The sequence below is a fragment of the Dipodomys ordii genome, unplaced genomic scaffold, assembly GCF_000151885.1.
Source record: "Dipodomys ordii isolate 6190 unplaced genomic scaffold, Dord_2.0 Scaffold197, whole genome shotgun sequence".
NCBI classification, from domain to species: Eukaryota; Metazoa; Chordata; class Mammalia; order Rodentia; family Heteromyidae; genus Dipodomys; species Dipodomys ordii.
Genome location: NW_012267413.1, coordinates 1,259,458 through 1,282,584, shown reverse-complemented (window position 1 = coordinate 1,282,584; position 23,127 = coordinate 1,259,458). Strand labels below are relative to the sequence as shown.

Here is a 23,127-nt window from a genome sequence, read left to right as displayed (position 1 = left end):
TCCTGTATATCCTTTATAAAGAGAAAAACTGTATAAAAAGATAAAAGGCTGGTCCCACCACTGAATGCAAGGATTTTCTGCTTTTGGTTAATGCAGACTCATATCCCTAAACCAGATCATGCCAGGCCTGATGTTGTTGGGTGTGGTAACCCCACAGCTACCTCCAGAGATGTTATTCCTCAGCTCAAGAAGGAAAGGGACGAAGGAAGGAAGGAAGGAAGGGAGAGAGGGAGGGAGGGAGGGAGGGAGGAAGTATTACATTTAAGTTTTGTGCTAGGGTTTGTTCTAAGGCTTTACATTGGACTCACAGGACTCATTGGACTCATAAGACTCCTGTGGAAATAGGTACTAGTTTTTTGCCAATTTCACAGAGAGTTGAGAGATGTAAACTAACCCATGATCACAGAGCAAAGCCAAGCAGCCTCATTCCAGAGTCAGTGTTCTCAGTCACCACAACATGCCATCTCCCCTACTGTGGAGACCTAAGCAAGCCCATGTATTGAGAGCACCAGCATTGATTCTCAGCATCTCTCCAAATCCTCAGCCATCCCATCTTCTGATAGCTGGCTCTCAGGTACTTCTTAAATGGATTGAGGGCTATCTGTAAAGTCAAGGAGTTCTAGAACTAAGGTGAAAGAATCCTGATTCCCCTGTGGTTGCTTCTAGGTTCATCAGACTGTGGCAGCTTTAAAAGCCAATAATGTCATTGTTGGTGCCCGGGTCCAGTCATCTCTGTTCTCTGGTGACCAGGTTTCTAATGACAAAGAAGGTAAGTAAATCAGAAATTATTTTTGTTTGGAATAAGTTCTTTTTTGTTGTTATTGTTTCTTCAAATGCTTATCTAAGGAGTTAACAATCTTACTGTCAGAATTAAGATACTGTCACTCTTCGTATTCTTGCCAGTATGCTCATTGGTCTTGGGACAAGTGTGTTCTTTCAAAATTCAGCACTATTTCTACCTCACATAATGACTGCTACTAGTTGCTACTTGTGTCATTTCATTCAGCAAATGGCTCTTTTTAAAAAAACAACAACACATTCTTTTTCTGGGGGGGAGGGGGAGGTTAGTCGTGTGGCCTGAACTCGGCCTGGGCATTGTCCCTCAGCTCTTCAGCTCAAGGCTAGGGCTCTACCACTTGAGCCGTAGCACCACTTCTGGCCTTTTCTGCTTATGTGGTGCTGAGGAATCGAACCCAGAGCCTCATGCATGCAAGACAAGCACTTTACCACTGAGCTAGCCCGCAAATAGCTCCTTTAGATTAATAATGAGAACAATTTTAGGGACTCTTGCTATCATTTATTGAGTGTGTGATGTACCAGGCCCATGGCTAACTGGCCTATATAACACACATTTCTCATCTGACCTCACAGGAAGGCTCAGGAAAGTTGAGGCTCACCCTAGAGTTGCCTTACTAGCAAGTGGCAGGGCTGAGCTGTGGATGGTTCTTGGCATTCTCTATCCCCACTCTTCACCTTGTTGTTGGGCGTACTGTACCCACACTAACATAGGAAAACCGCACATAGGCTTCATCTTTGCTGCAGTTTGTTCCCATGAGGCATATTTCCTTAGATAGCTCTCAATGTTTTGCACTTAGATGAAATTGATTCACTTGGCAATTCTTTTCTTTTGGTTACCAAGGAACTTTATTTTGCTCTTTTCAATATAGTGTCCTTTTATTTTTATATGTACAAATACGTGAACAATTATGTATTGCAGTTAACATTCCCAAATGGGTGGTGTAGAAATTATTCTAACCTTAAGCTCTAATTTAGTATTTTCTTAACCTGGTTATGTGACTCCTAAAATCTGACTTCAGCCATTAAAAAGCAAACACACACATGCATACAAACAGAAAATAGACTGAGGAACAGTGGCCTGTTTGTGAGTGGTAGTGATTCAAATAGTCTTTGATTTGCAGTAATCTATTTTTAACACCTTGTTTGTACATACTACTAGGAGTAGCAGATGTCACACCTGCTATATTGAGTTTACCAGCAGTTAGGGTCCTAAATGGCTTTAAGAAAAAAAGAGGAAGAATTAAATCAAGTAGATGGATAGGTGGATGGATGGAGCTATCAGTTGATAAAACCATATGATCATTTTTCTAACAAAGGAGAAAGGATATTAGATATTTTTCAGGCAGATCTTACTTTAAGAATGGGAAACTGGTTCTAGAGAGATAGATGACTTATTCTGGCTGGTAAACAAAGTATTTTGCATTGAGTCCAGTGCTTCTGCTAAGATTCCCCATTTGAGGATCTGGGATGGGCTGTTCTGCCCTTTAGTGTGTCCAAGAAGCTATTACACCTTGCATTCTTCCTCTTATAGTCCATTAACTTCATGTGGTAACAGCCAACGAACCGTATGTTGGCTTTCTTAAAATAGTTTTCTTTATCTCTTCATGGACCCTGGCATAACCATGAACATATTTTAAGAAGGGTCCAAACATAACTTACACATTGACAGTATAATCTGCCAAAGACCTTTTGAAATCAGGTGATCATCTGTAGAAAACTAAAGCTAGATCCTTATATATCATCCTGCACCAGAATCAACTCCAAATGGATCAAAGACCTTGGAGTTAAAACAGACACCCTGAAAACATTGCAGGAAGGAATAGGAGAAACCCTAGGTCTCCTTGGCACAGGCCTAAATTTTCCTAATAGAGACCCAGAAACACAACAAATCAAAGAAAGGTTGGACAAATGGGATTGTATGAAGTTGCAGAGCTTCTGCATGGCAAAGGACATAGCTAGCAAGATCAATAGAAAGCCCACGGATTGGGAGAAGATCTTCACTAGCCATACAACGGACAAGGGTCTCATACATGGAAACCCAACAACAAATCCTCAAAGAAACAACTGCCCGATAAATAAGTGGGCTAAAGATACTTCTCTGAAGAGGAAATACAAATGGCCAATAGACATATGAAGAAATGCTCAACCTCTCTAGCCATAAAAGAAATTCAAATCAAAACTACATTGAGGTTCCACCTCACCCCAGTTGGAATAGCTATAATCAGGAACTTTAATAACAACAAATGCTAGAGGGGATGTGTCCAAAAGGGAACCCTACTGCATTGTTGATAGGAATGTAAACTTGTTCAACCACTTTGGAAAGCAGTATGGAGGTTACTCAAAAGACTCCACATAGAGTTCCCCTGTGACCCAGCAATCCCATTTTTGGGCATTTACCCAAGTGATCACAAGCAAGGCCATACTAAGGCTACCAGCACAACTATGTTTATCACAGCATTATTTACCTAAGATATGGAACCAACCCAGATGTCCCTCAGTAGAGCAAGAAAATGTGTATATATATACAAAATGGAATTCTATGCCTCCATCAGAAAGAATGACATTGCCCCATTTGTTAGGAAATGAAAAGACTTGGAAAAAATTATATTAAGTGAAGTAAACCAGGCCCAAAGAAACATAGGTCCCATAGTTTCCCTTATTTGCAGTAACTAGTACATGTGTAGGACAAGCAGAAAAGGTCAAAAGCTATGTACATATGACCATATAAGATGGTGTTAAGCGAAATGATGAACCCCAAGATAGAGACACAGTATTTTTTTTCTTTCTTTTTATTGTTTCAATTTGATGTCAGTGCTTGTATCTTATATATATACCTCTTTAATTCGGGAAGAGGAAGGAAAAAACAAAATGGTTAAATAAGGATAGAGATTGACCCATTGTAACAATGAGATGTACAAAACACTATGTTCAAAATGAACTTTACAACTTTCGGCAGAGAGGGGGAGAGGAGGGTGGGAGGGGAGGTACTTGTGGCGGTGGGAGGGAAAGGACGGTAGGGGGAAAAGAAAGGAGGAGGCAACAATGCTCAATAAGAAATGTACTCATGGGCTCAGTGGTAGAGTGCTTGCCTTGCATGCATGAGGCCCTGGGTTCAATTCCTCAGCACCACATAAGAAAAAAGAAAAAAGCTGGAAGTGGCACTGTGGCTCAAGTGGTAGAGTGCTAACCTTGAGCTGAAGAGCTGAGGGACAGTGCCCAGGCCCAGAGTTCAGGCCCCATGAACCGGGCCCCCCTCCCTAAAAAAAATGTACTCATTACCTTGCTCATGTAACTGTAACCCTTCTGTATAGAATTTTTACAATAAAAAGATGTACAAAAAAAAAAGAAAAAAAATGAAATCAGGTGATCACCAGATGGCAGTAATTTTCTAAATAGTGTTGAGCCACATTGAAAGTAGAAGAGAAAAGAAGGAAGAAGAAAGTAAGTGAACATCCCAGCAGCAAACCTGAGGTCAACTGTTGGTATTTTATATAGCCCCTGTGCTTATCCCATTTGAAGGTTAAATTCAATTGTTCATCATATTTTACACACAATACTGAATTAGGAAAGAGGATTTGGAGACAGATTTCGTTGTAACTATATTTAATGTGATGTCAGTGTTAAGGGTCCAGATACTAGAAAATGAATTATTAATTATATATTCTGCTAAGTTTTTTTCATTTTTTTGAAAAAGCTTTATTTTTTAAATTTGGGAGTGTATATAATGCTGTTAGGAAGCAAATACCTAACAGGCAACTCAAAGAGATGATTTTATTTACTATTTTTATTTTATTTTGCTTAAATCCTAATATTCATTACTGCTTAGTTATTACATTTATTCTATATGAAAACATTGTAGAAAAAGTTACCTTAAAAGAAATACACATGTAGCTGGGCGCCAGTGACTCATACCTGTAATCCTAGCCACTCAGAAGGCTGAGATCTGAGGATCATGGTTCAAAGCCAGCCGGGACAGAAAAGTCTGTGAAACTCTTATCTCCAATAAACCACCAGGAAACCAGAAGTGGCTCTATAACTCAAGTGGTAGAGTGCTAGCCTTGAACTGAAGAGCTGAGGGACAGTGCTCAGGCCCAGAGTTCAAGCCCAATGACTGAAAGAATAAGAAGAAGAAGAAAGAAAGAAAGTAAAAAGAAATACACATATAATCCTAGCTACTCAGGAGGCTGAGATCCCAGAATTGTGGTTCAAGCCCATCTTGGGCAGGAAAGTCTGTGAGACTGTCCAATTAACTACCAAAAAACTAGACTTGGAGCAGTTGGTCAAGTGGTAGAGTGGTTGCCTTGAGCATAAAAGCTCAGGAACAGTGCCTGGGCTCTGAGTTCAAGCCCAAGGATCAGCAGAGGGAAAAAAAAAAAGACACATGAATATCTTGTATTGTTACAATTGGCTTTTCATATTTAGAGACCTCAACTAAGAAAGCAACCTTGAATTTTAGTTTAGTTTCCTAGCATCTGGTGGCCATCTAATGTTCAATATATCATATTTTTGGAATTATCTTCTGTATTCCTTCCTGTCCTTACATATACGTATTAGTATCCCTAGTTAACTAATGAGGAAACTGAAGTGAGAGCATACATGAATTTCCTGATAGAAAAATCCAGATATAGGAAGAATTTGAACTGAAGTCAATTTGACTATAAAACTATCATAATCTCACTAATTTTTTCTTTCATAATTTTTCTCTTTCAGAGGATTATCTTCATTATGCTCATGGTCTGATCTCTGATTACATCCCTAAAGAATTAAGTGATGGCTTATCTAAACATTTAAAGTATGTGTCTTTCATCTTTAGTTGTAATTAACAAGTATTCATGCCTCTTGGTTTCCCCAACAATGGCTTTCCTTGGTGGATGTGGGCTATGTCATATATGGGTCAGAGTTGATTTCTAATACAAATTAACTGACTGGAATGAATTGATTTGGATCTGCAGCAACTAGTGAGTGTTAAAATTAGAATCATTGCTTTGTATGATTGTAGAGGATGAAGTTTATTAAAATTTTATCCCTTACTGAGACTCAACTATTATGGTTCTTCATGAATATTTTGAGAGTAAGAGAAGCTAGGCACCATGACTCATACCTGTAATCCTAGCTACTTGAGAAGTTGAGAGGATCTCAGTTAGAGGCAAGTCCTAGCAGAGAAGTTTGTGAGGCCCTTTCTCATCTGGTAGGTATGCATGGTGACATGTGACTATTATCCTAAACTGTGTGGGAAGCTGAGATTGTGAGAACTGAGGTTTCAGGCCAGCTGAGGCCAAAAAGCGTTCAATATTTCAATCTCACTGGACACAGTGGTATGTGCCTGTTTTTCCACCTAGACATGGAGGTCTGAGGGTAGGTGGCACAACGTGAGACTCTTAAAGATAACTAGCACAGCTGTTCACAATAGCCAAGTTGTGGAAACAGCCCAGATGCCCTACAGCAGATAAGTGGATTAATAAAATGTGGTACAGATACACAGTGGAATTTTACTTATTCTTTAGAAAGAATAAGAGTATATCATTTGCAGGGAAATGGATGGACCTAGAACAAATTATGCTAAGTAAGCTAAGCTTAGAGACAGGAATGGTACATTTTTCTCTCATATGTGGAAACGAGGGCTAAAATATAACTGGGCATATTAACTTAGGCAATCATACGTAGACTAATCAATGGAAGGATACCCTTAGGAGAGGAATGCAAAGATGTAGCTTCTCTGAACATTTAAAATATTATTTATTAAAATAAACTCCGGGAAATGGAAATGTAGGGATTTTGTTTTTATTGTTGGTAGTAGTGGGGATGGTCTTTTTGTTTGTTTGTTTGTTTTTGGGTCCAGTCACGGGGCCTGAACTCTGGGCCTGGGCGCTGTCCTTCAGCTCAAGGCTAGAGCTCTACCACTTGAGTCACAGTGCCACTTCCGGCTTTTTTCTTTTTGCTTATGTGGTGCTAAGGAATCGAACCCAGGGCCTCATACATGCAAGGCAAGCGCTCTACCACTGAGCCATCTTCCCAGCCCCCAGGGATGACATTCTCTAAAAAGAAATGTTTGCCTGGATTTCTTAGATGCTTGTTTAGAGACTTTATGTCTTGGTACTTCATTATTTGTTTAGATCTTTTCCACTGAAATTTTTAAATTTGGGCTAAAGATTTGGGAGGCAGAAATAATGGAAATAGAATTTCTGTTTAATAGAAGAGATAGAGTTGTATGGCTTTTCTGGACAGTATAATAATTAGAATAATTTGCACTTGCAAATGAACTATTTATGAAGACAAAACACACCAATGTCAAAATGAGAAATGGAGGCCAAAGAAAAAATGAGTTCCAATTTTATTTCTTAGACAATTCCCATATATGGAATTAAGTAGCAAAATAAAGATTCATTCATTTAAACAAATTGCATTCTGCATTCTTCACTCTGAAAAGACATGTGGAGGTAAAGTTATAATAAGGACTACCTAAGTCTTAAATTGGCCCAGATTCTCTATGAAAAACCATGACTATGATTCTTATTTTTAACTTCCTTAGGCTTCCAGAGCCTTCAACTCCATTGCCAAACCCTCCATCAAAGGTAAGAGACTGTGGCCAAGCTATCTCTAGGGGCTTGGAACAATATAACACGTTTTACCACACGAATTTAGCTTGTCCTTATGTATTTTAAAGCATACAAAATCCATCTTGCATGGAGTATTGCAATGTGGAATGTAGACTGTTCTCCAATAGTATTTCTTATGTTTTTAGACTTTACCTGAATACTGAAAACTAAATTCATTTTAGAAAGATACTTCTCTAAAAGTATTATAAATACATCTTTATTTATTTTTTAAAGATAGGTTCGCACTACTTAGCCCAAGCTGGTCTCAAATTCACGATTTTCCTACTTCTGCTTTTGCATGCCAGGTGTGGACCATCATGCCTAGCTGAAATCTTAAAGTAGATGGATCGCTAGTTTTACTAATCACCCAGAATACTCTACACACAATTTAAACATAGTTTTCTGAATATAATTGTTGTTAACACAAAGGTATACAGACCATGAGTTTTGTAACAAAGAATCCTTTGAAGAAAGATAACCTGGCTTTTATTCAGAATTTGAAATGAAGAATCTGTATGTAAATCTCATCTGTTAGTGGGAATCCATTTCCTCTTCTAGACTTCTGTACTGCCACCCACAACTCCTCTACAAATTGTGTTAATTGCCCAGATACTAAGACTAGAGGAGCCAGTCAGTCATAAACCACACTTGATGGCAATCTAGCATGTCTCAGACTAGGCTACATCTCAGCTAAGTATAGTGCTGCTCCAAGCCAGGAAAATAAGCACATGTACCTCTTCTATGTTTGGTTGGTCCTTGCTCAGTTGAGGAATGGATGCCTTGTGAATGTGCAGTGCCCACATTGTTGGTGCTAAATAACTTTCTTTTACTGTTTATTCATTCATTCCTTGGGCTTCAGAAGGACCAACATACTCTGGATTTTTTTTTGTATCATGTCCTATATAAAGGTAATGGTGGCAGCTCTGAAAACATTTATCACCTTGAGTCTTACTAGAAAATGGAACATGTATTAATTTAGAGCCATGTTTGGTAGATTATTAAAGCAGATATATCTTTTACTCTTCTGAAGAATAGCATTGGATGGAAATCAGTTGCTCTTAGAAAAACTAGGAATTAATCTCTGAGAATAGCTTGGGGAACACAGAAAAATAACCGTCTTGCTATAACTAGGAAGGTAGGTGCTCTAAAATAATTGCTTTTTATCTCTCTCCATCAGAAAAATTAGGAATATTTCTTTTCCTCCCCAAATATATCCACTGATTCATCTAAACTTGTTCTTGAAGATTTTAACCTCTGTTATTTCCTGGAGTAATGCATTCCATAGTTTATTTTTCTCTTTTCCACTTTTATTTTATTTCTAAAATTTAGGTCATTTGTATTTTGTTTTAAATTTTGACTTAGATTCAGGGTCTGTTTAGATTCTGGTTCCTAAAGCATAAGTCTCTGCTAAACTCTTGTTTTTGTGGTGAGAAAACATCCCAGACAACACATTGTAAATGAACTAGTATGGCCAGGTTCCAACAAAATTACATTTATAAAATCCAGGGCCAGCTGGATTTGGCCAGTGGGGGCATAGTTTGTCTCTTTTTCTTTTTCTTTTCCTGATTTAGAGCTCAGAATACTGTCACTGAACCTCAGCCTCACTTCTTAGGTTGTATTAGTTGCTTTTCAAGGCTTTCTTCTCTGTACGTTTTCCTGGGATTCTGGGGTACACGGTATATGTTGTACTATAGGTTAAACAAGTGTAAGCTAAGTTTCTACTAGTTTGCCTGTGTGTGCCCTGGATTTGACTGATTTTTTTTTTTACAGCAACATCCTTGATTATTTTCAGGAAATACCTTCTGACAGCCATTGGGCATCTCTGTCTGTATTTGTAATGGATAGATGGAGTTCACTCTCCTTATTTTTTGCCTCATTGTCCCTTATTATCACATATCTGTCTGTTCTGAAGCTGGACTTCCTCCATTCCCTTCTTTAGTCTTTTGAATTTGTCATTGTCAACTAGCAGAGCTGAATGCAGTCAGGGGTTTGGAGACGTTCCCAATCTCTTTCTTGTAAACTATTTGCAAGATGGTAAGTCCAGGCCTGACATTAATCTCTGTGGTGCTCTTCTGTTCTCTTCCGGAACTCTCTCCCTTTGGTTATGTCCATTGTACTGGCTTCTGAGACACTCATCTCTTTCTGCTGAAGTATCTCCCCAAACTATAGAGTTTTGGTCTTTTAAATAGCAAGAATCTCAATAAATATGACAATCCTATTTTTCCAACATTTCCAACAGTGTGCTGGGAATAACAAAAATTAGTTATGGGCAGAAAGTGTAACAGTTATTTTTTTTTGTTAGATGCACTTGTAACTCATGTCTTGTTTGAATGTGTGCTATTAAAAGATCTGACCAACTCCTTGCCCTTAATAAACATTTCATATTCATCTAGAAATATATTTGTCTCAAGTTCTAGCCATGAACTTTTTACAACTTGAACTGTCAAAGGTGAATAATGTGAATAATGTCCTATAATAATGTCCAAGTATTTATAATGACTTATCTGTGAGATACAGTTCATTGAATATATCCTCATGTCTTCAAGTTCTGAAACAGTTGTGGCCTTCAGCATTATAAGCTGTAATTCCACTTTACTGGTTGATGGTAACTTTCTAGTTAAGATAGGCATTCCCTAACTGAAATTTTCTTTTAAACATGAACATGTATTCATGAGATACATCCATTCACTTTGTGTTGGTGGGTCATTGATTTGTAGTAAATTAGTCTTTTCCTTTTAATGATTTATTTGCTAGAGATTGCTTTGTGGCGAAGGGAATCTCCTTTTTTTTTTTTTTAATGGCAAAGCTTTTGAAAAACTTTAATAGTTTTATCTCCACCTGTCATGGAGGCATTGACATCTGTTAGCACCACCTCTACTGGTGCTTTGGTTAACAAGGCAGGGGTATGAAGAAGAGATCTGGAGACTAATCTCTCTTTCCTAGGGGAAATCCGTGTTGACTCTTGCTGCATATTTCCACTAACAGCTTAAAGGTCTTTAAAACTCCAAATTATAATTACCATATGATCAATCCTCCATGTCAAACAAGACTAATCTGCCCTGCTTCTTACCTTTTCCATGCAGTATGGCCATTCTATATTATAATTATTAAGGCCATTATTTATTATTAAGGTCTGGTTCTTGCTAGGATTCTCACATGCATTGGTGCAAAACTCTAGTGAAAGGTGAAAATACAAAGATTCAACTTAGCTACATTGAGCCTAAGGGAAAGGACACTTATAAACATTAACATCTCAATGAAGCCCTCTACTAGGTGACCTTAGCTATTAATTTAGGTTTCCTCTCTTACTGGCTGATTGTTGTATATAGCCATTCTCATGTGGATAAATTGAGATAGTTGAGTTAAAAAAGAGGGAAGGATATGAAGCTACTCATAGATGGTAATAATAGAATAATGCTGCCCTATATTCATTTTGAGCATAAACCAGCCCCAGACGTGGGGATTGCAGCTGGACACCTGGCTCCCCTAGAAGGGAATCCTCATCTTTAGCTTTCATGATTTGCATTTTGCCTCTTAACATCCTTTAAGTCTACAGCACCCAGATGCCCACTGAAGCTAGTATATACAAACCATTTATTTTGTTAAGGGGCTGAGGCCAGGTTGTGTCATATCCCATCATCACCATGGATTCTTTCTGGAAGTGATGTGTGGCTTCCTTCCCTATGGATTGGTCCAAATAAAAAGCAGCTTATAAAAGTAAAATCATTGCCAGATTTGTGCTCCTCTGTGTAGGCACAAATTTGCACATTTAGTTGCATGGTTGTTTTTAATGGATTGGTATAAGTGGCAGAGTGATATTTGATGCTCTTCACTGCTCTAACATTGCAGAAACCAAAGTTATCAGATGAGCCTATAGAAGCAAAAGAAGATTACACTAAGTTTAACACTAAAGATTTGAAGACTGAAAAGGTATGTTTGTCCAGGTGTAGTGGCTACTGTCTGTCCTCAGACCTCAGTGAGTGATACAGTACACATCCAGAAATAATTGCATGCTTGATTGTGGATACAGTTTTGACTGGGGAAAACTATTCACTTGCATTTCTGTGGCTTAATAGTTCATTCAAAATAGTGTATGGTAGTGAAAGCATTAAGGCATTAAGACCTTTTACACACCAAAGAAAAGCATTCTGCTTAACAACAATGCCCTGAAGTTTTGCCATGTTTGTTGGTAGGTGGGAAGTTTCACTATAGGTAACTCTTTGTCACCCTAACTTCTCCAGAGCTTCTCAGGAATTAGAGTGATAAAAATTATTAATAATAATTCCACTAGTCAGCATTCACCTTACAAATGTGAGTTGGATAACATTTTTTACTTAGTTGTACATGCTTTATAATAACAGGTAGCCTTTAAATTGGCATTGTAATACTTACATAGCTTCTGGTTCTGCCCCTTTCAGTTATTGGTATATTGTGAAAATGTTCACGTGTCATTACACATTCTTTGAAATCATAATCATGGTTTCGTAATACCCAATCATAAGTCTTTTTTCCATCATATGGGATTTGGCATTTAATCAGTCCTCTACATGTAGACATACAGATTACTTCTAGATTTTTTTTAATGAAAGGATAGATAATTTTTTTTACAGCCTGCATTTCTGATTATTTCATTTGACACAATTTAGAACTAAATTGGGGACCATGATTTTTGACATAATTGAAATTGTGCTCAAGTCTCGTCCCGTCCCATTGTCCCCGCCTCCCCCCCCCCCCCACTCTGTCTCGGAGCCTGACCTCTGGGCCTGGGCGCTGTCCCTCAGCTCTTCAGCTCAAGGATAGCACTCTACACTTGAGCCACAGCGCCACTTCCTTTTTTTTTCTGCTTATGTTGCGCTGAGGAATCGAACCCAGGGCCTCATGCATGCAGGGCAAAGCGCTCTACCACTGAGCCACCTTCCCAGCCCCGGAAATTGTGAATGTACATTTATTTTGCTTATTCATTTATTTCTTTTTTATGTGTCAGTACTTGGGCTTGAACTCAAGGCCTGGGTACTGTACTATAACTTTTCTGCTCAAGGCTGGCATGCTACCACTTGAGTCAAAGCTTTACTTCTAGCATTCTTAACAGAATTAAATATTGTTTTTATTCTTGAAAATGTTTACCTTTCAAATAGAAGAAGATTTTTTAGTTGCTCATTGTCTATTTGCATTTTTGCATAGTTATTTTTGTCCCTTGCCTATTTTTTCTGCTCAAGACTAGTGCTTTGCCACTTGAGCACAGTCCCACTTCTCCTTACCTATTTTTATGTTGGGATAGTACTAAAGCCATTTATTTATACCCATTTATGGTACCAACAATTTTCTGGTGTGTTTTTAGTCTTTTCAATTGATTTTTTTTAAACAATTAAACTTTCTGAAGTTAAGTATAGAGATGGGTTTTTTTTATTGTGTTTATGCCCATTTCAAGATGTTAACTTCCTCTTAGATTTGAATAGTGTTCAATGTTTGCATAAATGTCATTCTTTTATTCATAAGTAGATATCAATCTGAGAATGAGCCAGTTTAAGACTGACCTAAATAGCTAGCTCTCGACAGAGACATTTCATTTTCTCAGAGAATCTTTCTGCCCTGCCTTCAGGAGAAATAACACTTCCCAGTATTTTCACTTGGCCAGCCACCAGTGCTAGAAGAGGGTTGGATCAGAATTATAGTTAAATGCACGGGAAAACTTGTCTGAAAGAGACTGTCACTTTTCACCATCTAGTCACAAAATAAGCGTACCAAAGGTAGGCAGATTGAGAAGCAAAATGGCAGAATTATACAGTGTCCTTAAAGGATCTGGTCTTAGAGTTCCTAAGGAGACAAATCTTTCTTTTTCTTTTCTGATTTCCATTATTGATTCTTGTTTTAAAAAGTTGTAATGCCTCCTAGTGAACTCAGTTGCTATTTACCATCTTCTAGTGTATTTTACAGGATATAATAAAAATATATACAGTGACCAGGAAGAGAGAGAAATGTACAGGGCAGAAATATTGGAGGCAGCTTTATGGAAAGCATTTCTTTTAGGAGGAAAAAAACAGGACAGCTATCCTGCTGGTCTGGGATAATTGGCAATACAGGTCATCTTTTGAATATAGGCTGTCCTTGGTTTCCCATAGAGTGAGTGAATAAAATCAGATTGTAAATTGCTGTGAATTATTCATCGTGTGGTAATACAAGGCTGTAATTCCTCCCCCTGACAATTGCCGCCTGTGGCAGTCCCATTGTTTGTGTTATTACACTTAATGCACCCTCCAGAATTACTCCCCCAAAGTAAACCACCACTTGTAACATTCCTTCTTGGAAGGTGGCAGTTTTGTCTTAACATATTCCATCTCTGAAATCTGAATTCTGAATAGATATCAGAACTTGCTTCACTCCTTTATGAAGCTGTTAGCAACAGATGCTTACCTCCCTGAGAAAACCTTGAGGGTTGCACGGTCTTGTCTGATTTGCATGTTTAGTTTACAAATGTTGTACATTCATAACAACTTTTCTCTCTTATCTTCACAACAGAAAAGTAGCAAAATGACTGCAGCTCAGAAGGCTTTGGCTAAAGTTGACAAGAGCGGAATGAAAAGTATTGAAACCTTTTTTGGGGCAAAAAGTAAAAAAAAAATCGGGAAGATCTGAAACTTTAGAAATAAAATCTCATAAAGCAAAACAAAATGTTTGTTTCCTACATGTTCCATTTTCATTCTTCTTTCATGTTGATCTTTAATCACCACTTTGGCAGGGAGAAATTTTCATCCCTCAATGTTGCTTTGGATTTAGTATTTCTGAACAAAATATGGAAACTAATTGTATAGCTTCACGATCATGGTAAATTGAGGTAACTCAAGCCTCGAAGTGTCCTCATAAACCAGCTATTTGAGGGAATGGCTTGCTAGTTTATGCACCTTTGCATAAACTTTTATAAACATAGTTTTCAGAGTATTGAAAGAAATGGAAACAAGACTGTACATTTTAGTAAGCTTATATTTAAAAGTGCTTTTTTATTTTTATAAATACATTTTTCAGAAAATAAAGATAAAAATAAAAAAATTATAATCTCCTACCTTTTCATTGCCCAAAGATAATTTGGTATATTTTCTTTCAATAAAGTGTTGAAAAAAAATTGAAGGAATAGCAGCTTTAGTAGCTTTCTTTTTTTTGGAATGTCATTTTGTGAACATTTTCCCAGGCTCTTAGATATTCTTCATACAGATATTTCAGGGCTGGGCTATAGGTCAGTGGTGAAACACTGTTGCTAGACTAGCATGCTTAAAGCCTCAGGTTCAATCCCAGTTCTACCAAAATTGATTAGTATAAGTGAATAAATGCCTTTATGACAATATAATTTTCAGGTGTTTAGATACTTGGTTATTTAAGTAATGTCCCCATTTATTTACAAATGTTCAGTATTTGAAGAATCAGATTATATGTAAATATTTTGTCCACATATTTTTGTCCTTAGAACAAATTTACTAATGTGGATTTACTTTAGGTAGTACAGGTAGGAGGATTATGGTTCCAGGCTGGCTTAGACAAAAGTTCAAGACCCAACCTTAAAAATAAACTAAAGCAAAAGTAACCTAGGGGCATGGCTAAAATGGTAAGACATTTGCCTAGCACAAAGCTCTGAGTTCAACCTCTAAAATAAATAATAATATGCAGATATATCTATATCTATCCATATATATGCTTATGTATGTGGAAATATATTTCAAAGAAATTTATTGTACTTGATTAGTAATGACATTGAAATATGTTTCACTTAAGTGTTTCCTCTACAGAAAACTTAGCTAGTTGCTTTTATTTTCTTCTACTATTTTGGTAGTTTTTTTATTTTGTATTTAATTACTTAAATCACTCAGATAATATTTTTAAACAACACATGAGATAAAGCTATGGTTTGGTTATTTTTCTTACCATTTTTATTTTCCATTTTGCCTGTGGGATTAATTTCTTGGGTTTTAAGAGTAAGTTCTGATGAGATTTACATTATGACTTTGTTAGACTCATAAGTTATTCTGAGGAAATCAAATATTTTCTTATAGAATTTATTGTTTTCATTCAGAAACACACAGTATTCTCTATATTTATTCAGATCCTAACCATTCCTTTCACTGAGATTTTGTTCATCATCTCTCAGAGATACTTCTTTTTAGTAGAATGTCTCGGCATTTTCCTATTTTAATGGAATCTGTTTTTTGCTACTAATTGGTCATTTTATGGTAAATTTTAGATTTTTATATGTGTATTGTTTAAATAATCAATTAACTAAACTCAATCTAAAATATTTCTGTCTTTATTTATCCTGAATATTCAACTCAAAATAAGGTCATGAATTCTAAAAATTTATATGTAATTCTTTCTAGTATACCTGTTGTTTTTTTGTCTTTTGTATTCTTATGTATGCTAGGATATTCAGAGTGGTGTTAAAGAGTAATAATAATCATCTTTGACTTCTGGTTTGTTTTTTTTTTTGGGGGGGTCCGGTTGTGGGGCCTGAACTCTGGGACTGAGCGCTTTCCCTCAGCTCTTTAGCTCAAGGCTAGCTAGCGCTCTACCACTTGAGCCACAGCACCACTTTGGGCTTTTTGCTTTTTGCTTATGTGGTGCTGAGGAATCAAACCCAGAGCCTCAGGCATGCAAGGGAAGAGCTCTACCACTGAGCCACCTTCTCAGCCTCTGACTTCTGGTTTTATTGATGTGCTTTACCATTGATTTTTGAAACGAGCCATTACTACAATGACTGTCTTTGGCATTTTCTTTGATTGTTATGTTGTGGATGCTGCCTGACTGGTTAGTGTGTATCAAAACTCATTTTCCATTATTATCTCTAGGGTTTTTAAAAATTTTATATTTTCAATGACAGAGTTGCTGGTAGTACTTAAGTGTTAGACATACACTAGCTCTCCATCTTTTTCCCGTGTTCTAGAGAATTACTTTTGCAAGGAGTATTCTATCTACAAGTGTCTAGAACTGAAGATTTTTTCAATTTTGTTGTAGTTTTTTTTTGCTTGTTGTAGTTTTTTTTCTGTAATTGGGAAGAATTTCTTCTGTTTTTTACTTGTCATTTTTTAAGAGTACAGTCCACCTATTTGTCAGAATGATTCTCAGTTTTTGTCTAACAGTTTTTCTCTTGATTAAATACAAGTTGTATACTTTGGATGGACACCAGAGGAGTGATGTCATTCTCAGTGCATCCTATTGAGATCAGTATTCCCAATGCTAGTCAGATTAACCCCAGTCACTCAGAATAGTGTCCACTGCACATTACTATCAACTGCCCTTGAAATTAACAAATAACTTGTGGATAAAATGTCTAAGACATTGTAAGTATCCTATTCCATATCCAACCCATTTGATTTTTCTATCATATCTTCTGTATCCATTGGCATCCTTTTGTATGGAACAGATTTCCCTTTTTGCTTACTACATAAGCATTTATAAATGTAGATCAGGGGCTAGGGAATGTGGCTTAGGGGTAGAGTGCTTGTGGAACATGCATGAAGCCCCAGGTTCAATTCCTCAGTACCACATAAACCAAAAAAAGTCTGAAGTGGTGCTGTGGCTCAAGTGTTAGAGTGCTAGCCTTGAGCAAAAGAAGCTCAGAGACAGTGCCCATGACCTGAGTAAACCCCAAGACAGGCAAAAATAAAGAAATGCAGATCAGAATGTGTTTGTAGATGTTTATTTTATATAGTGAGCTATAATATAGTATCTCTATTAACTTTAATGTACATATAGTTCCAGAAACTTGCTGCAGTATAATTTTTATCTATGTTCATATTTCCTTACTTCTGCTGCAGGGTATTAGAGGCCCTTTCCTTTCCCTGTCTATTACTTGAATGAATCTTTTCCCTAGGGAACACTGTTCCTTTGTAAAGCTTTAGACTAGATAGTAGTTATGTTCTTTGCTCTTGGCATGTTAATACCTAATAGTGTCCAAAGCTAAGAAGTGTGTGTGTGTGTGTGTGTGTGTGTGTGTGTACGTACGTACGTAAGAGAGAGCGAGAGAGACAAATTATATAGTCATCAGAATTTCTAAATCTTCATGTCAATATTTAGGTTGAAGAAATGGTGTTCTATTCCTTTTACACCAGGAGTTTTTGTTGTTGTTGTTTTGTTTTTTTGTCAGTCGTGGGGCTTGAACTTTGGGCCTGGGTGCTATCCCTGAGGTCTTCAACTGAAGGCGAGCCCTCTACCATTTGAGCCACAGCGCCACTTCCGGTTTTCTGGTGGTTAATTGGAGATAAGAGTTTCATAGGCTTTCCTGCCCAGTCTGGCTTTGAACTGCGATTCTCAGATCTCAGCCTCCTGAGTAACTAGGAATACAGGCATGAGCCTGCGCCCAGGTACACAAGGAGTATTGAATTTTGTCAAATAATTTTTGTATCTAATGAGATGGCCATAATTTTCCTTCAATAAAGGAATATCTTTTAATGTTTGAATCATAGAGAACCAATTTTCTTTCCCTTCACTTAAAATTTTGTTTTTTTTATTAATTTTATGAAATGATTTTAATGTGACATTTGCATTCTTGAATACTATACACTTTATTTATAGTTATCTTCTTACCCTCTCTTATTTCTCTTCTTCCTCCTACTGGTTCCTTCTCTCCTCCAGTAGTCTCCCTTCTGCATAAGCGATTGCTTTTTTAATCTTCAATTGACCTTGCATTTTTTGGGAAAAACTATGTTTTCTCAGTGCATATATTATTTCTTTTCATATACAGCATTAACTTTTATTTCCTAACATTTTGTTACAGATTTTTATGTATTTACTTATGAGGGATGTTGCCTTTTCATTTACTTGTTATAACTTTGTCTGGTTTGGGTGTCAGAATAATACTGTTCTTATAATGAATTAGGAATATCAAAGCTTGTATTCTGAAAGATCTTGTGAGATTGGCTTTGTTTCTTCTATATAAGGCAGACAGATTTACCAGTGAAGCCATTTGGGCCAGGAGTTTACAATTTCAATTTTTGTGGTAGCTGTATAGCTATTTCACTTTTCTTCTTTCTTTTGTGTCAGTTTGATTATTTATATCTTTTTAAATATGTGTGCTTTGTTTAGGTTTTCAAGTTCTTTGGCATAGGATTTCATCTTTGCATTACTCTCTTACTATTTAAATGGTATTTCCCTTTTTATACCCATATCAGACATTTTTGTCTTTTTGTTTTCTTGATTAGCACAGGCAAAGTTCATCAATTCCTTTTATCCATCCAAGGAACCATTGCCTTCTGGATTGCATAATTCCTAATGAGACATCTGTGATAATTCTTAAGATTCCTTCCACATTATATAAATGCATTCTCTCCTTGGCTTTTTATAGTTTTTTTGTTTCATAATACTTTTTACAAGTTATTTATATATTAATGTTGTTTTCTTTGTTCATCTTATTTGAAAATTGGATAAGCATGGATTTGAGTTTATAATTTTCATCAGACTTAGAACATTTCTGGCCAGTATTATCAAATAGTCTTATGTTCTCCCCAGGCTCTCCCCTCAGTTTCTGGAACTTCAGCTATATATATGCTTGACCACATAGTAGTCCTAATAGTCCTGAGAATAGAACTGAGTTTCTGGTTTTGTTTTTGTTTTTGTTTTCTTCTTCTTCTACTTTTAGATTTTCTTTTGCTGTATTTTCAAGTTTGCTTTTTCTAAGAGTTACCCAAATTTGGTGATCTGCTTCCTAAAAGACAGGTTAAGGAGGTGATGGAAGGGTATCCTTATTAGTGTTTGGAAGATGTCCAGCAACTTTGCCCTGTTTGAATAACTAAAAGAAGTGACTCCGTTTTTACACCTTTTTTATGTGCTGTAATTTACACACCATCTTTGGGGCCTATCAGAGTGACTGGGATGTTTCCTAGCTTTATGTAAAATCTCTTCACAGGTTTTACAGCAATCACATAACTATTAATTTATTCATTCGTTTATTTACTTAGTGACAGTACCAGAGCTTGTGCTCTTGCTTGTTTTTATTCACTTGCAGCTTACAATCTACCACTTGAGCCTCATTTCAGTCTAGCTTAGTTACTGATTAATTGGAACCAGAGTCTCTCAGGGATTTTTCTGCCAAGGCTGTGAAGTATGATATTGGAGATTTTAGCCTCCTGAGTAGCTAGGATTATAGGTCTGAGCCATAGGAGCCCAGCTATAATTGAAATTCATCTTTATAACCCTCAAAGGTAAACCTGAGGGGTTGGCCTCCCTGGTTTTTAGACTGTAGGTGGCAGTACCCAGATGCCCTCCTTTCTATACCGAAGCTCAGGCTTTTCCCTTTGGCTTCCCACAGATCTTTCCTCTACCTTGTCTGTGTAGCTTATAACCACTCATCCTTCACTACTCTGTTGTAAGTATAAATTTCACTTTAAGAAAGGAAAAATCAAATCTATTTTTGTTTGTCTTCTCTCTATATTTTTAATGAATTCTGCAGGTCAGTTTGTTCCCAGAAGGCCACGCCAGAATTGAGGGAGAGCTTTACTAGTTTGCACATTTGCCTGTCAAAGCTTTAATTCAACTGCCAGCCTTTTGGCGTTTACTGTACTCTCATTAGTGAATGATATTTTGATCATGTCATACTAACCAATCCTATGTGAGAGAGGGGAAGCACCAGATATTTACAGAGGTATCAGAAGCTTCATAAATACTAAAGGAATTGTTACCTTACACATGTATTTTAGTTAGGATATGTATAAAAGTAAAATCATGCTCTTGAAAAAGAGGAAGCCAAGGAATATGCTTAGATTCTTTCATCTCTTTAAGAATATGTTCTGAACACCCATTGTGTTTCAAACATTGATTTAGGTGTACTATATGGTGAAACTGACAGTGTAGAAGATTAAAATCTCTGCCCTGGAAATGTTTCCATTCTAGGATAGGAAGACATGTTAGATGGTGTGAGAGGCTATGGGAAAGGCTGAGCTGATTTATAGCAACTTGGTTTTTTGTATTGTATAACTTCAGACTAAACTTTTTTTTTTCTTAACATTGTGCCCAGTAAGAAACCAACTTGTTCAATGACATTTGTTCAATTTCATTTTTTCCCAGAGGATTTCAGGAACTACTACCTACGAGTCTATGCTTATCTGTTTTTTGTTGTATTTATATCATAGTCTACATGTTTTGTTTTTAAAAAAAATATCTACATTAAAGGAAAAAAGAGCAAAAACAAATGCTAGAGAAAGACAAAATTATTTAAGAATTTATCTCAGCAACTTGTCTTCATGCCGTTCTTGTAGTTTTGTGGGGGGGTTCCCCTAAAATAATGGTGTCCATACCATAAGTTTGGGTGATTTTGTAATTCTTTTGGACATTGGAAGAACTCTTGGAATTCTTTTGGAAGAATTCTTTTTGGTAGTACAAGAATTGTATTTCTTCTCTAGCTGGCCAGAAGCCTGGGATTAGACTGGGAAAGATGTGGCCAAGGCTGGTGGCATCAGGGAACTCTTTCTTTTCCCCTCCCTTAGAAGTGTAAATGTACAGCTGCCCATACTCAGGACAAGCCAGCCTTACCTTTCTGTTCTAGAAGCTACAGATAGTGCTTGGGCTTTCAGGTAACTGTTTTCCTTTCATCTCTAGACGGCAACACAAAGACAGAAAAGGGGCAAATGACATGTGACACAGCTCCACACCAGGCTTGGCTGCTTCCTGGGTAACTTCCAACTCTGCGAAAGTCTAAAACTCTGCTGCACTTTCTAGAAAACCGCCAAATGCCATAGTGTATTTTGAAGAATCGGTGATGGATGCTGTATTTCTTTGATCAATTATGGGTATTTCCACCTGCAGCCTTTGGCAAGGTAGTTTTATCTTAGGCTTGAAGGTATCTAATGTAGATTTGAGTAATTCGGTTCGCTTACCTTCTTCCCCAGCCCCAGCCTCCCATAACAGTGTGGGTCTTTGCAGTAGAAAGCTTCAGATTGCAAAATATCAAGAGGAGAGAGGAGAAAGCCTGTTGGGAAATCTGGGTCACTTCTTAAATCTGACCTGGTTGACCTGTCCTACTTGGGTAAAATCAGCATGGTTTAGTCCTACAGATGGTGACATAAGCCCTTGATTAATTTTAAAGGCTCTGCTGAACCAAGTTTCAACCCATACTTTAAATATTTACCAAAAATTTGACCCTTCTTTCCTCCTTACCAACTTGGCAGCTTCTAATACCTCATGATATTAACATGTGCATTTTATGATCTTACAGAGTTATAAACATTTCTTCATTTTTATAATAGATTTGCCCAGTGTATGTATTATTGTTATTTTTAGAGTGGGAGTATAAGCTGTGAAGGAATGCTGAAAGTAAGTGCCAAAAAGTAATTAATTAAGTGGGGAATGTTGTAGGAGGTAGTGGGGGTCGTATGCAAACATGTCCTGGGATTTAAGCAGGGTCATGTACTAGACCTGCAGGAGGAATGGGTGGAGTGGCTGCTGTTCTTTGATCTGCCTGCATCACATGGACCCCCAACATCATCTGCAAGAACTGAGTTTCTAAATTTCTAAATCCATCAAGTAAGTTGAACCTAGTTCTGACAGGTAGTCTGTTAGTTTTCCACATCTGCTTTTATATGTAGAATTATTTTTATAACCTCAGAGAAATTTTAACATTTCTATGCTTACCAAAGTTGAGTTGCAAATCTTTTCCCAAACCCTAGCTCTACAAAGTCAGTATAGAACTCTGGATATCTTACAGACTTCCAGAAAGGGGTGCTACACAGAAATGATCCACTTGAAACTCATGCATGCCATTTGGGTAAGGTTAATGAGCCTTACCAGTTGTGCATTTATGGAATTAAACAATAAGGCTTTCCCTATCCTCATCTTGTACAATCCCAAGCACTGCCTTTGGCCCAAAGCAATTGCTAACACTAGAGTGCTATTGCTGAGTAGATGCTAAGTCCTTGACCTAATAGTTTTGTGGGGGCTAACCTCTGAGCAAGAAAGCCTAGCACAGTGGCTAGTGAAGCCCTACCCTTGTATGTCCTGCAAGATACTTACTCTGTGAAAGTGGGTTCCAAGTATGAGGATCCCCCAGATTGTGAATGACTGGTTGGTACAGTTCTATCACTGGCTCATATCACCCTCATATTACATATCACTCCCAGCTTCAGCCTAGTGCTTCTCTGTTCTCTGTCTTCCTCCTTGCCCTTTATCTTCCCAGTCACACCCTGCCAGAGCTACTAGATATGCCCAACTTGTTCCCAGAAGCCCTTTTCTCTTATTGTGACCTATGTTCATATTCCATTGGCCTCTGACCTTTGAAGAACTGTCAAACTTAGCACATCTAAAATTATAAAAACTCATTTTGTTCCCTTATGTAAGTAACATACATTCCCTCAAAAAATAAAGCCAAGCACAAACAAAAGTGATCTACAACTTCCCCCAGCACCAAACAGGTTCTTTGGCAGTTGTAAGCTCTGAATTTGCTAATTTCCTTAGTTTACACAATGCCCAACATCCAGTTTCTGTCCTCTTTTTTTTTTTTTTTTTGTCAGTCATGGGGCTTGAATTCTGGGCTTGAGCAATGTCCTTGAGCTCTTCAACTCAAGGTGAGCACTCTGCCACTTGAGCCACAGTGCCACTTTCAGTTTTCTCGTGGTTTACTGGAGATAAGAGTCTCACAGACTTTCCTGCCCAGGCTGGCTCTGAACTGCGTTCCTCAGGTCTTAGCCTCCTGAGTAGATAGAATACAGGTGTGAGCCACTGGTGCCTGGCTTCTGTCCTCTTTTTAATAATTAGCCTGTGGGCA

At 37.4% G+C, this 23,127-nt stretch overlaps 1 protein-coding gene across 3 annotated transcripts in view; it reads left to right on the top strand.

The window, feature by feature from the left end:
- Positions 1 to 22,856, top strand: part of Rnaseh2b (ribonuclease H2, subunit B) — a 63,122-nt gene extending 40,266 nt beyond the window's left edge. Inside the window, exons 7-11 of one of the 3 annotated variants that reach the window (XM_013034854.1) lie at positions 667 to 769; positions 5,509 to 5,590; positions 7,328 to 7,370; positions 11,244 to 11,324; positions 13,911 to 14,416. In XM_013034854.1, coding sequence (XP_012890308.1) covers positions 667 to 769; positions 5,509 to 5,590; positions 7,328 to 7,370; positions 11,244 to 11,324; positions 13,911 to 14,027 — 426 coding nt within the window. In that variant the 3' untranslated portion in view covers positions 14,028 to 14,416. Of the gene's footprint in view, positions 1 to 666; positions 770 to 5,508; positions 5,591 to 7,327; positions 7,371 to 11,243; positions 11,325 to 13,910; positions 14,417 to 20,966 lie in introns of those variants that run through there. The other 2 variants (XM_013034855.1, XM_013034856.1) reach the window with 2 other exon arrangements.
- The last annotated feature ends 271 nt before the right edge of the window (positions 22,857 to 23,127 follow it).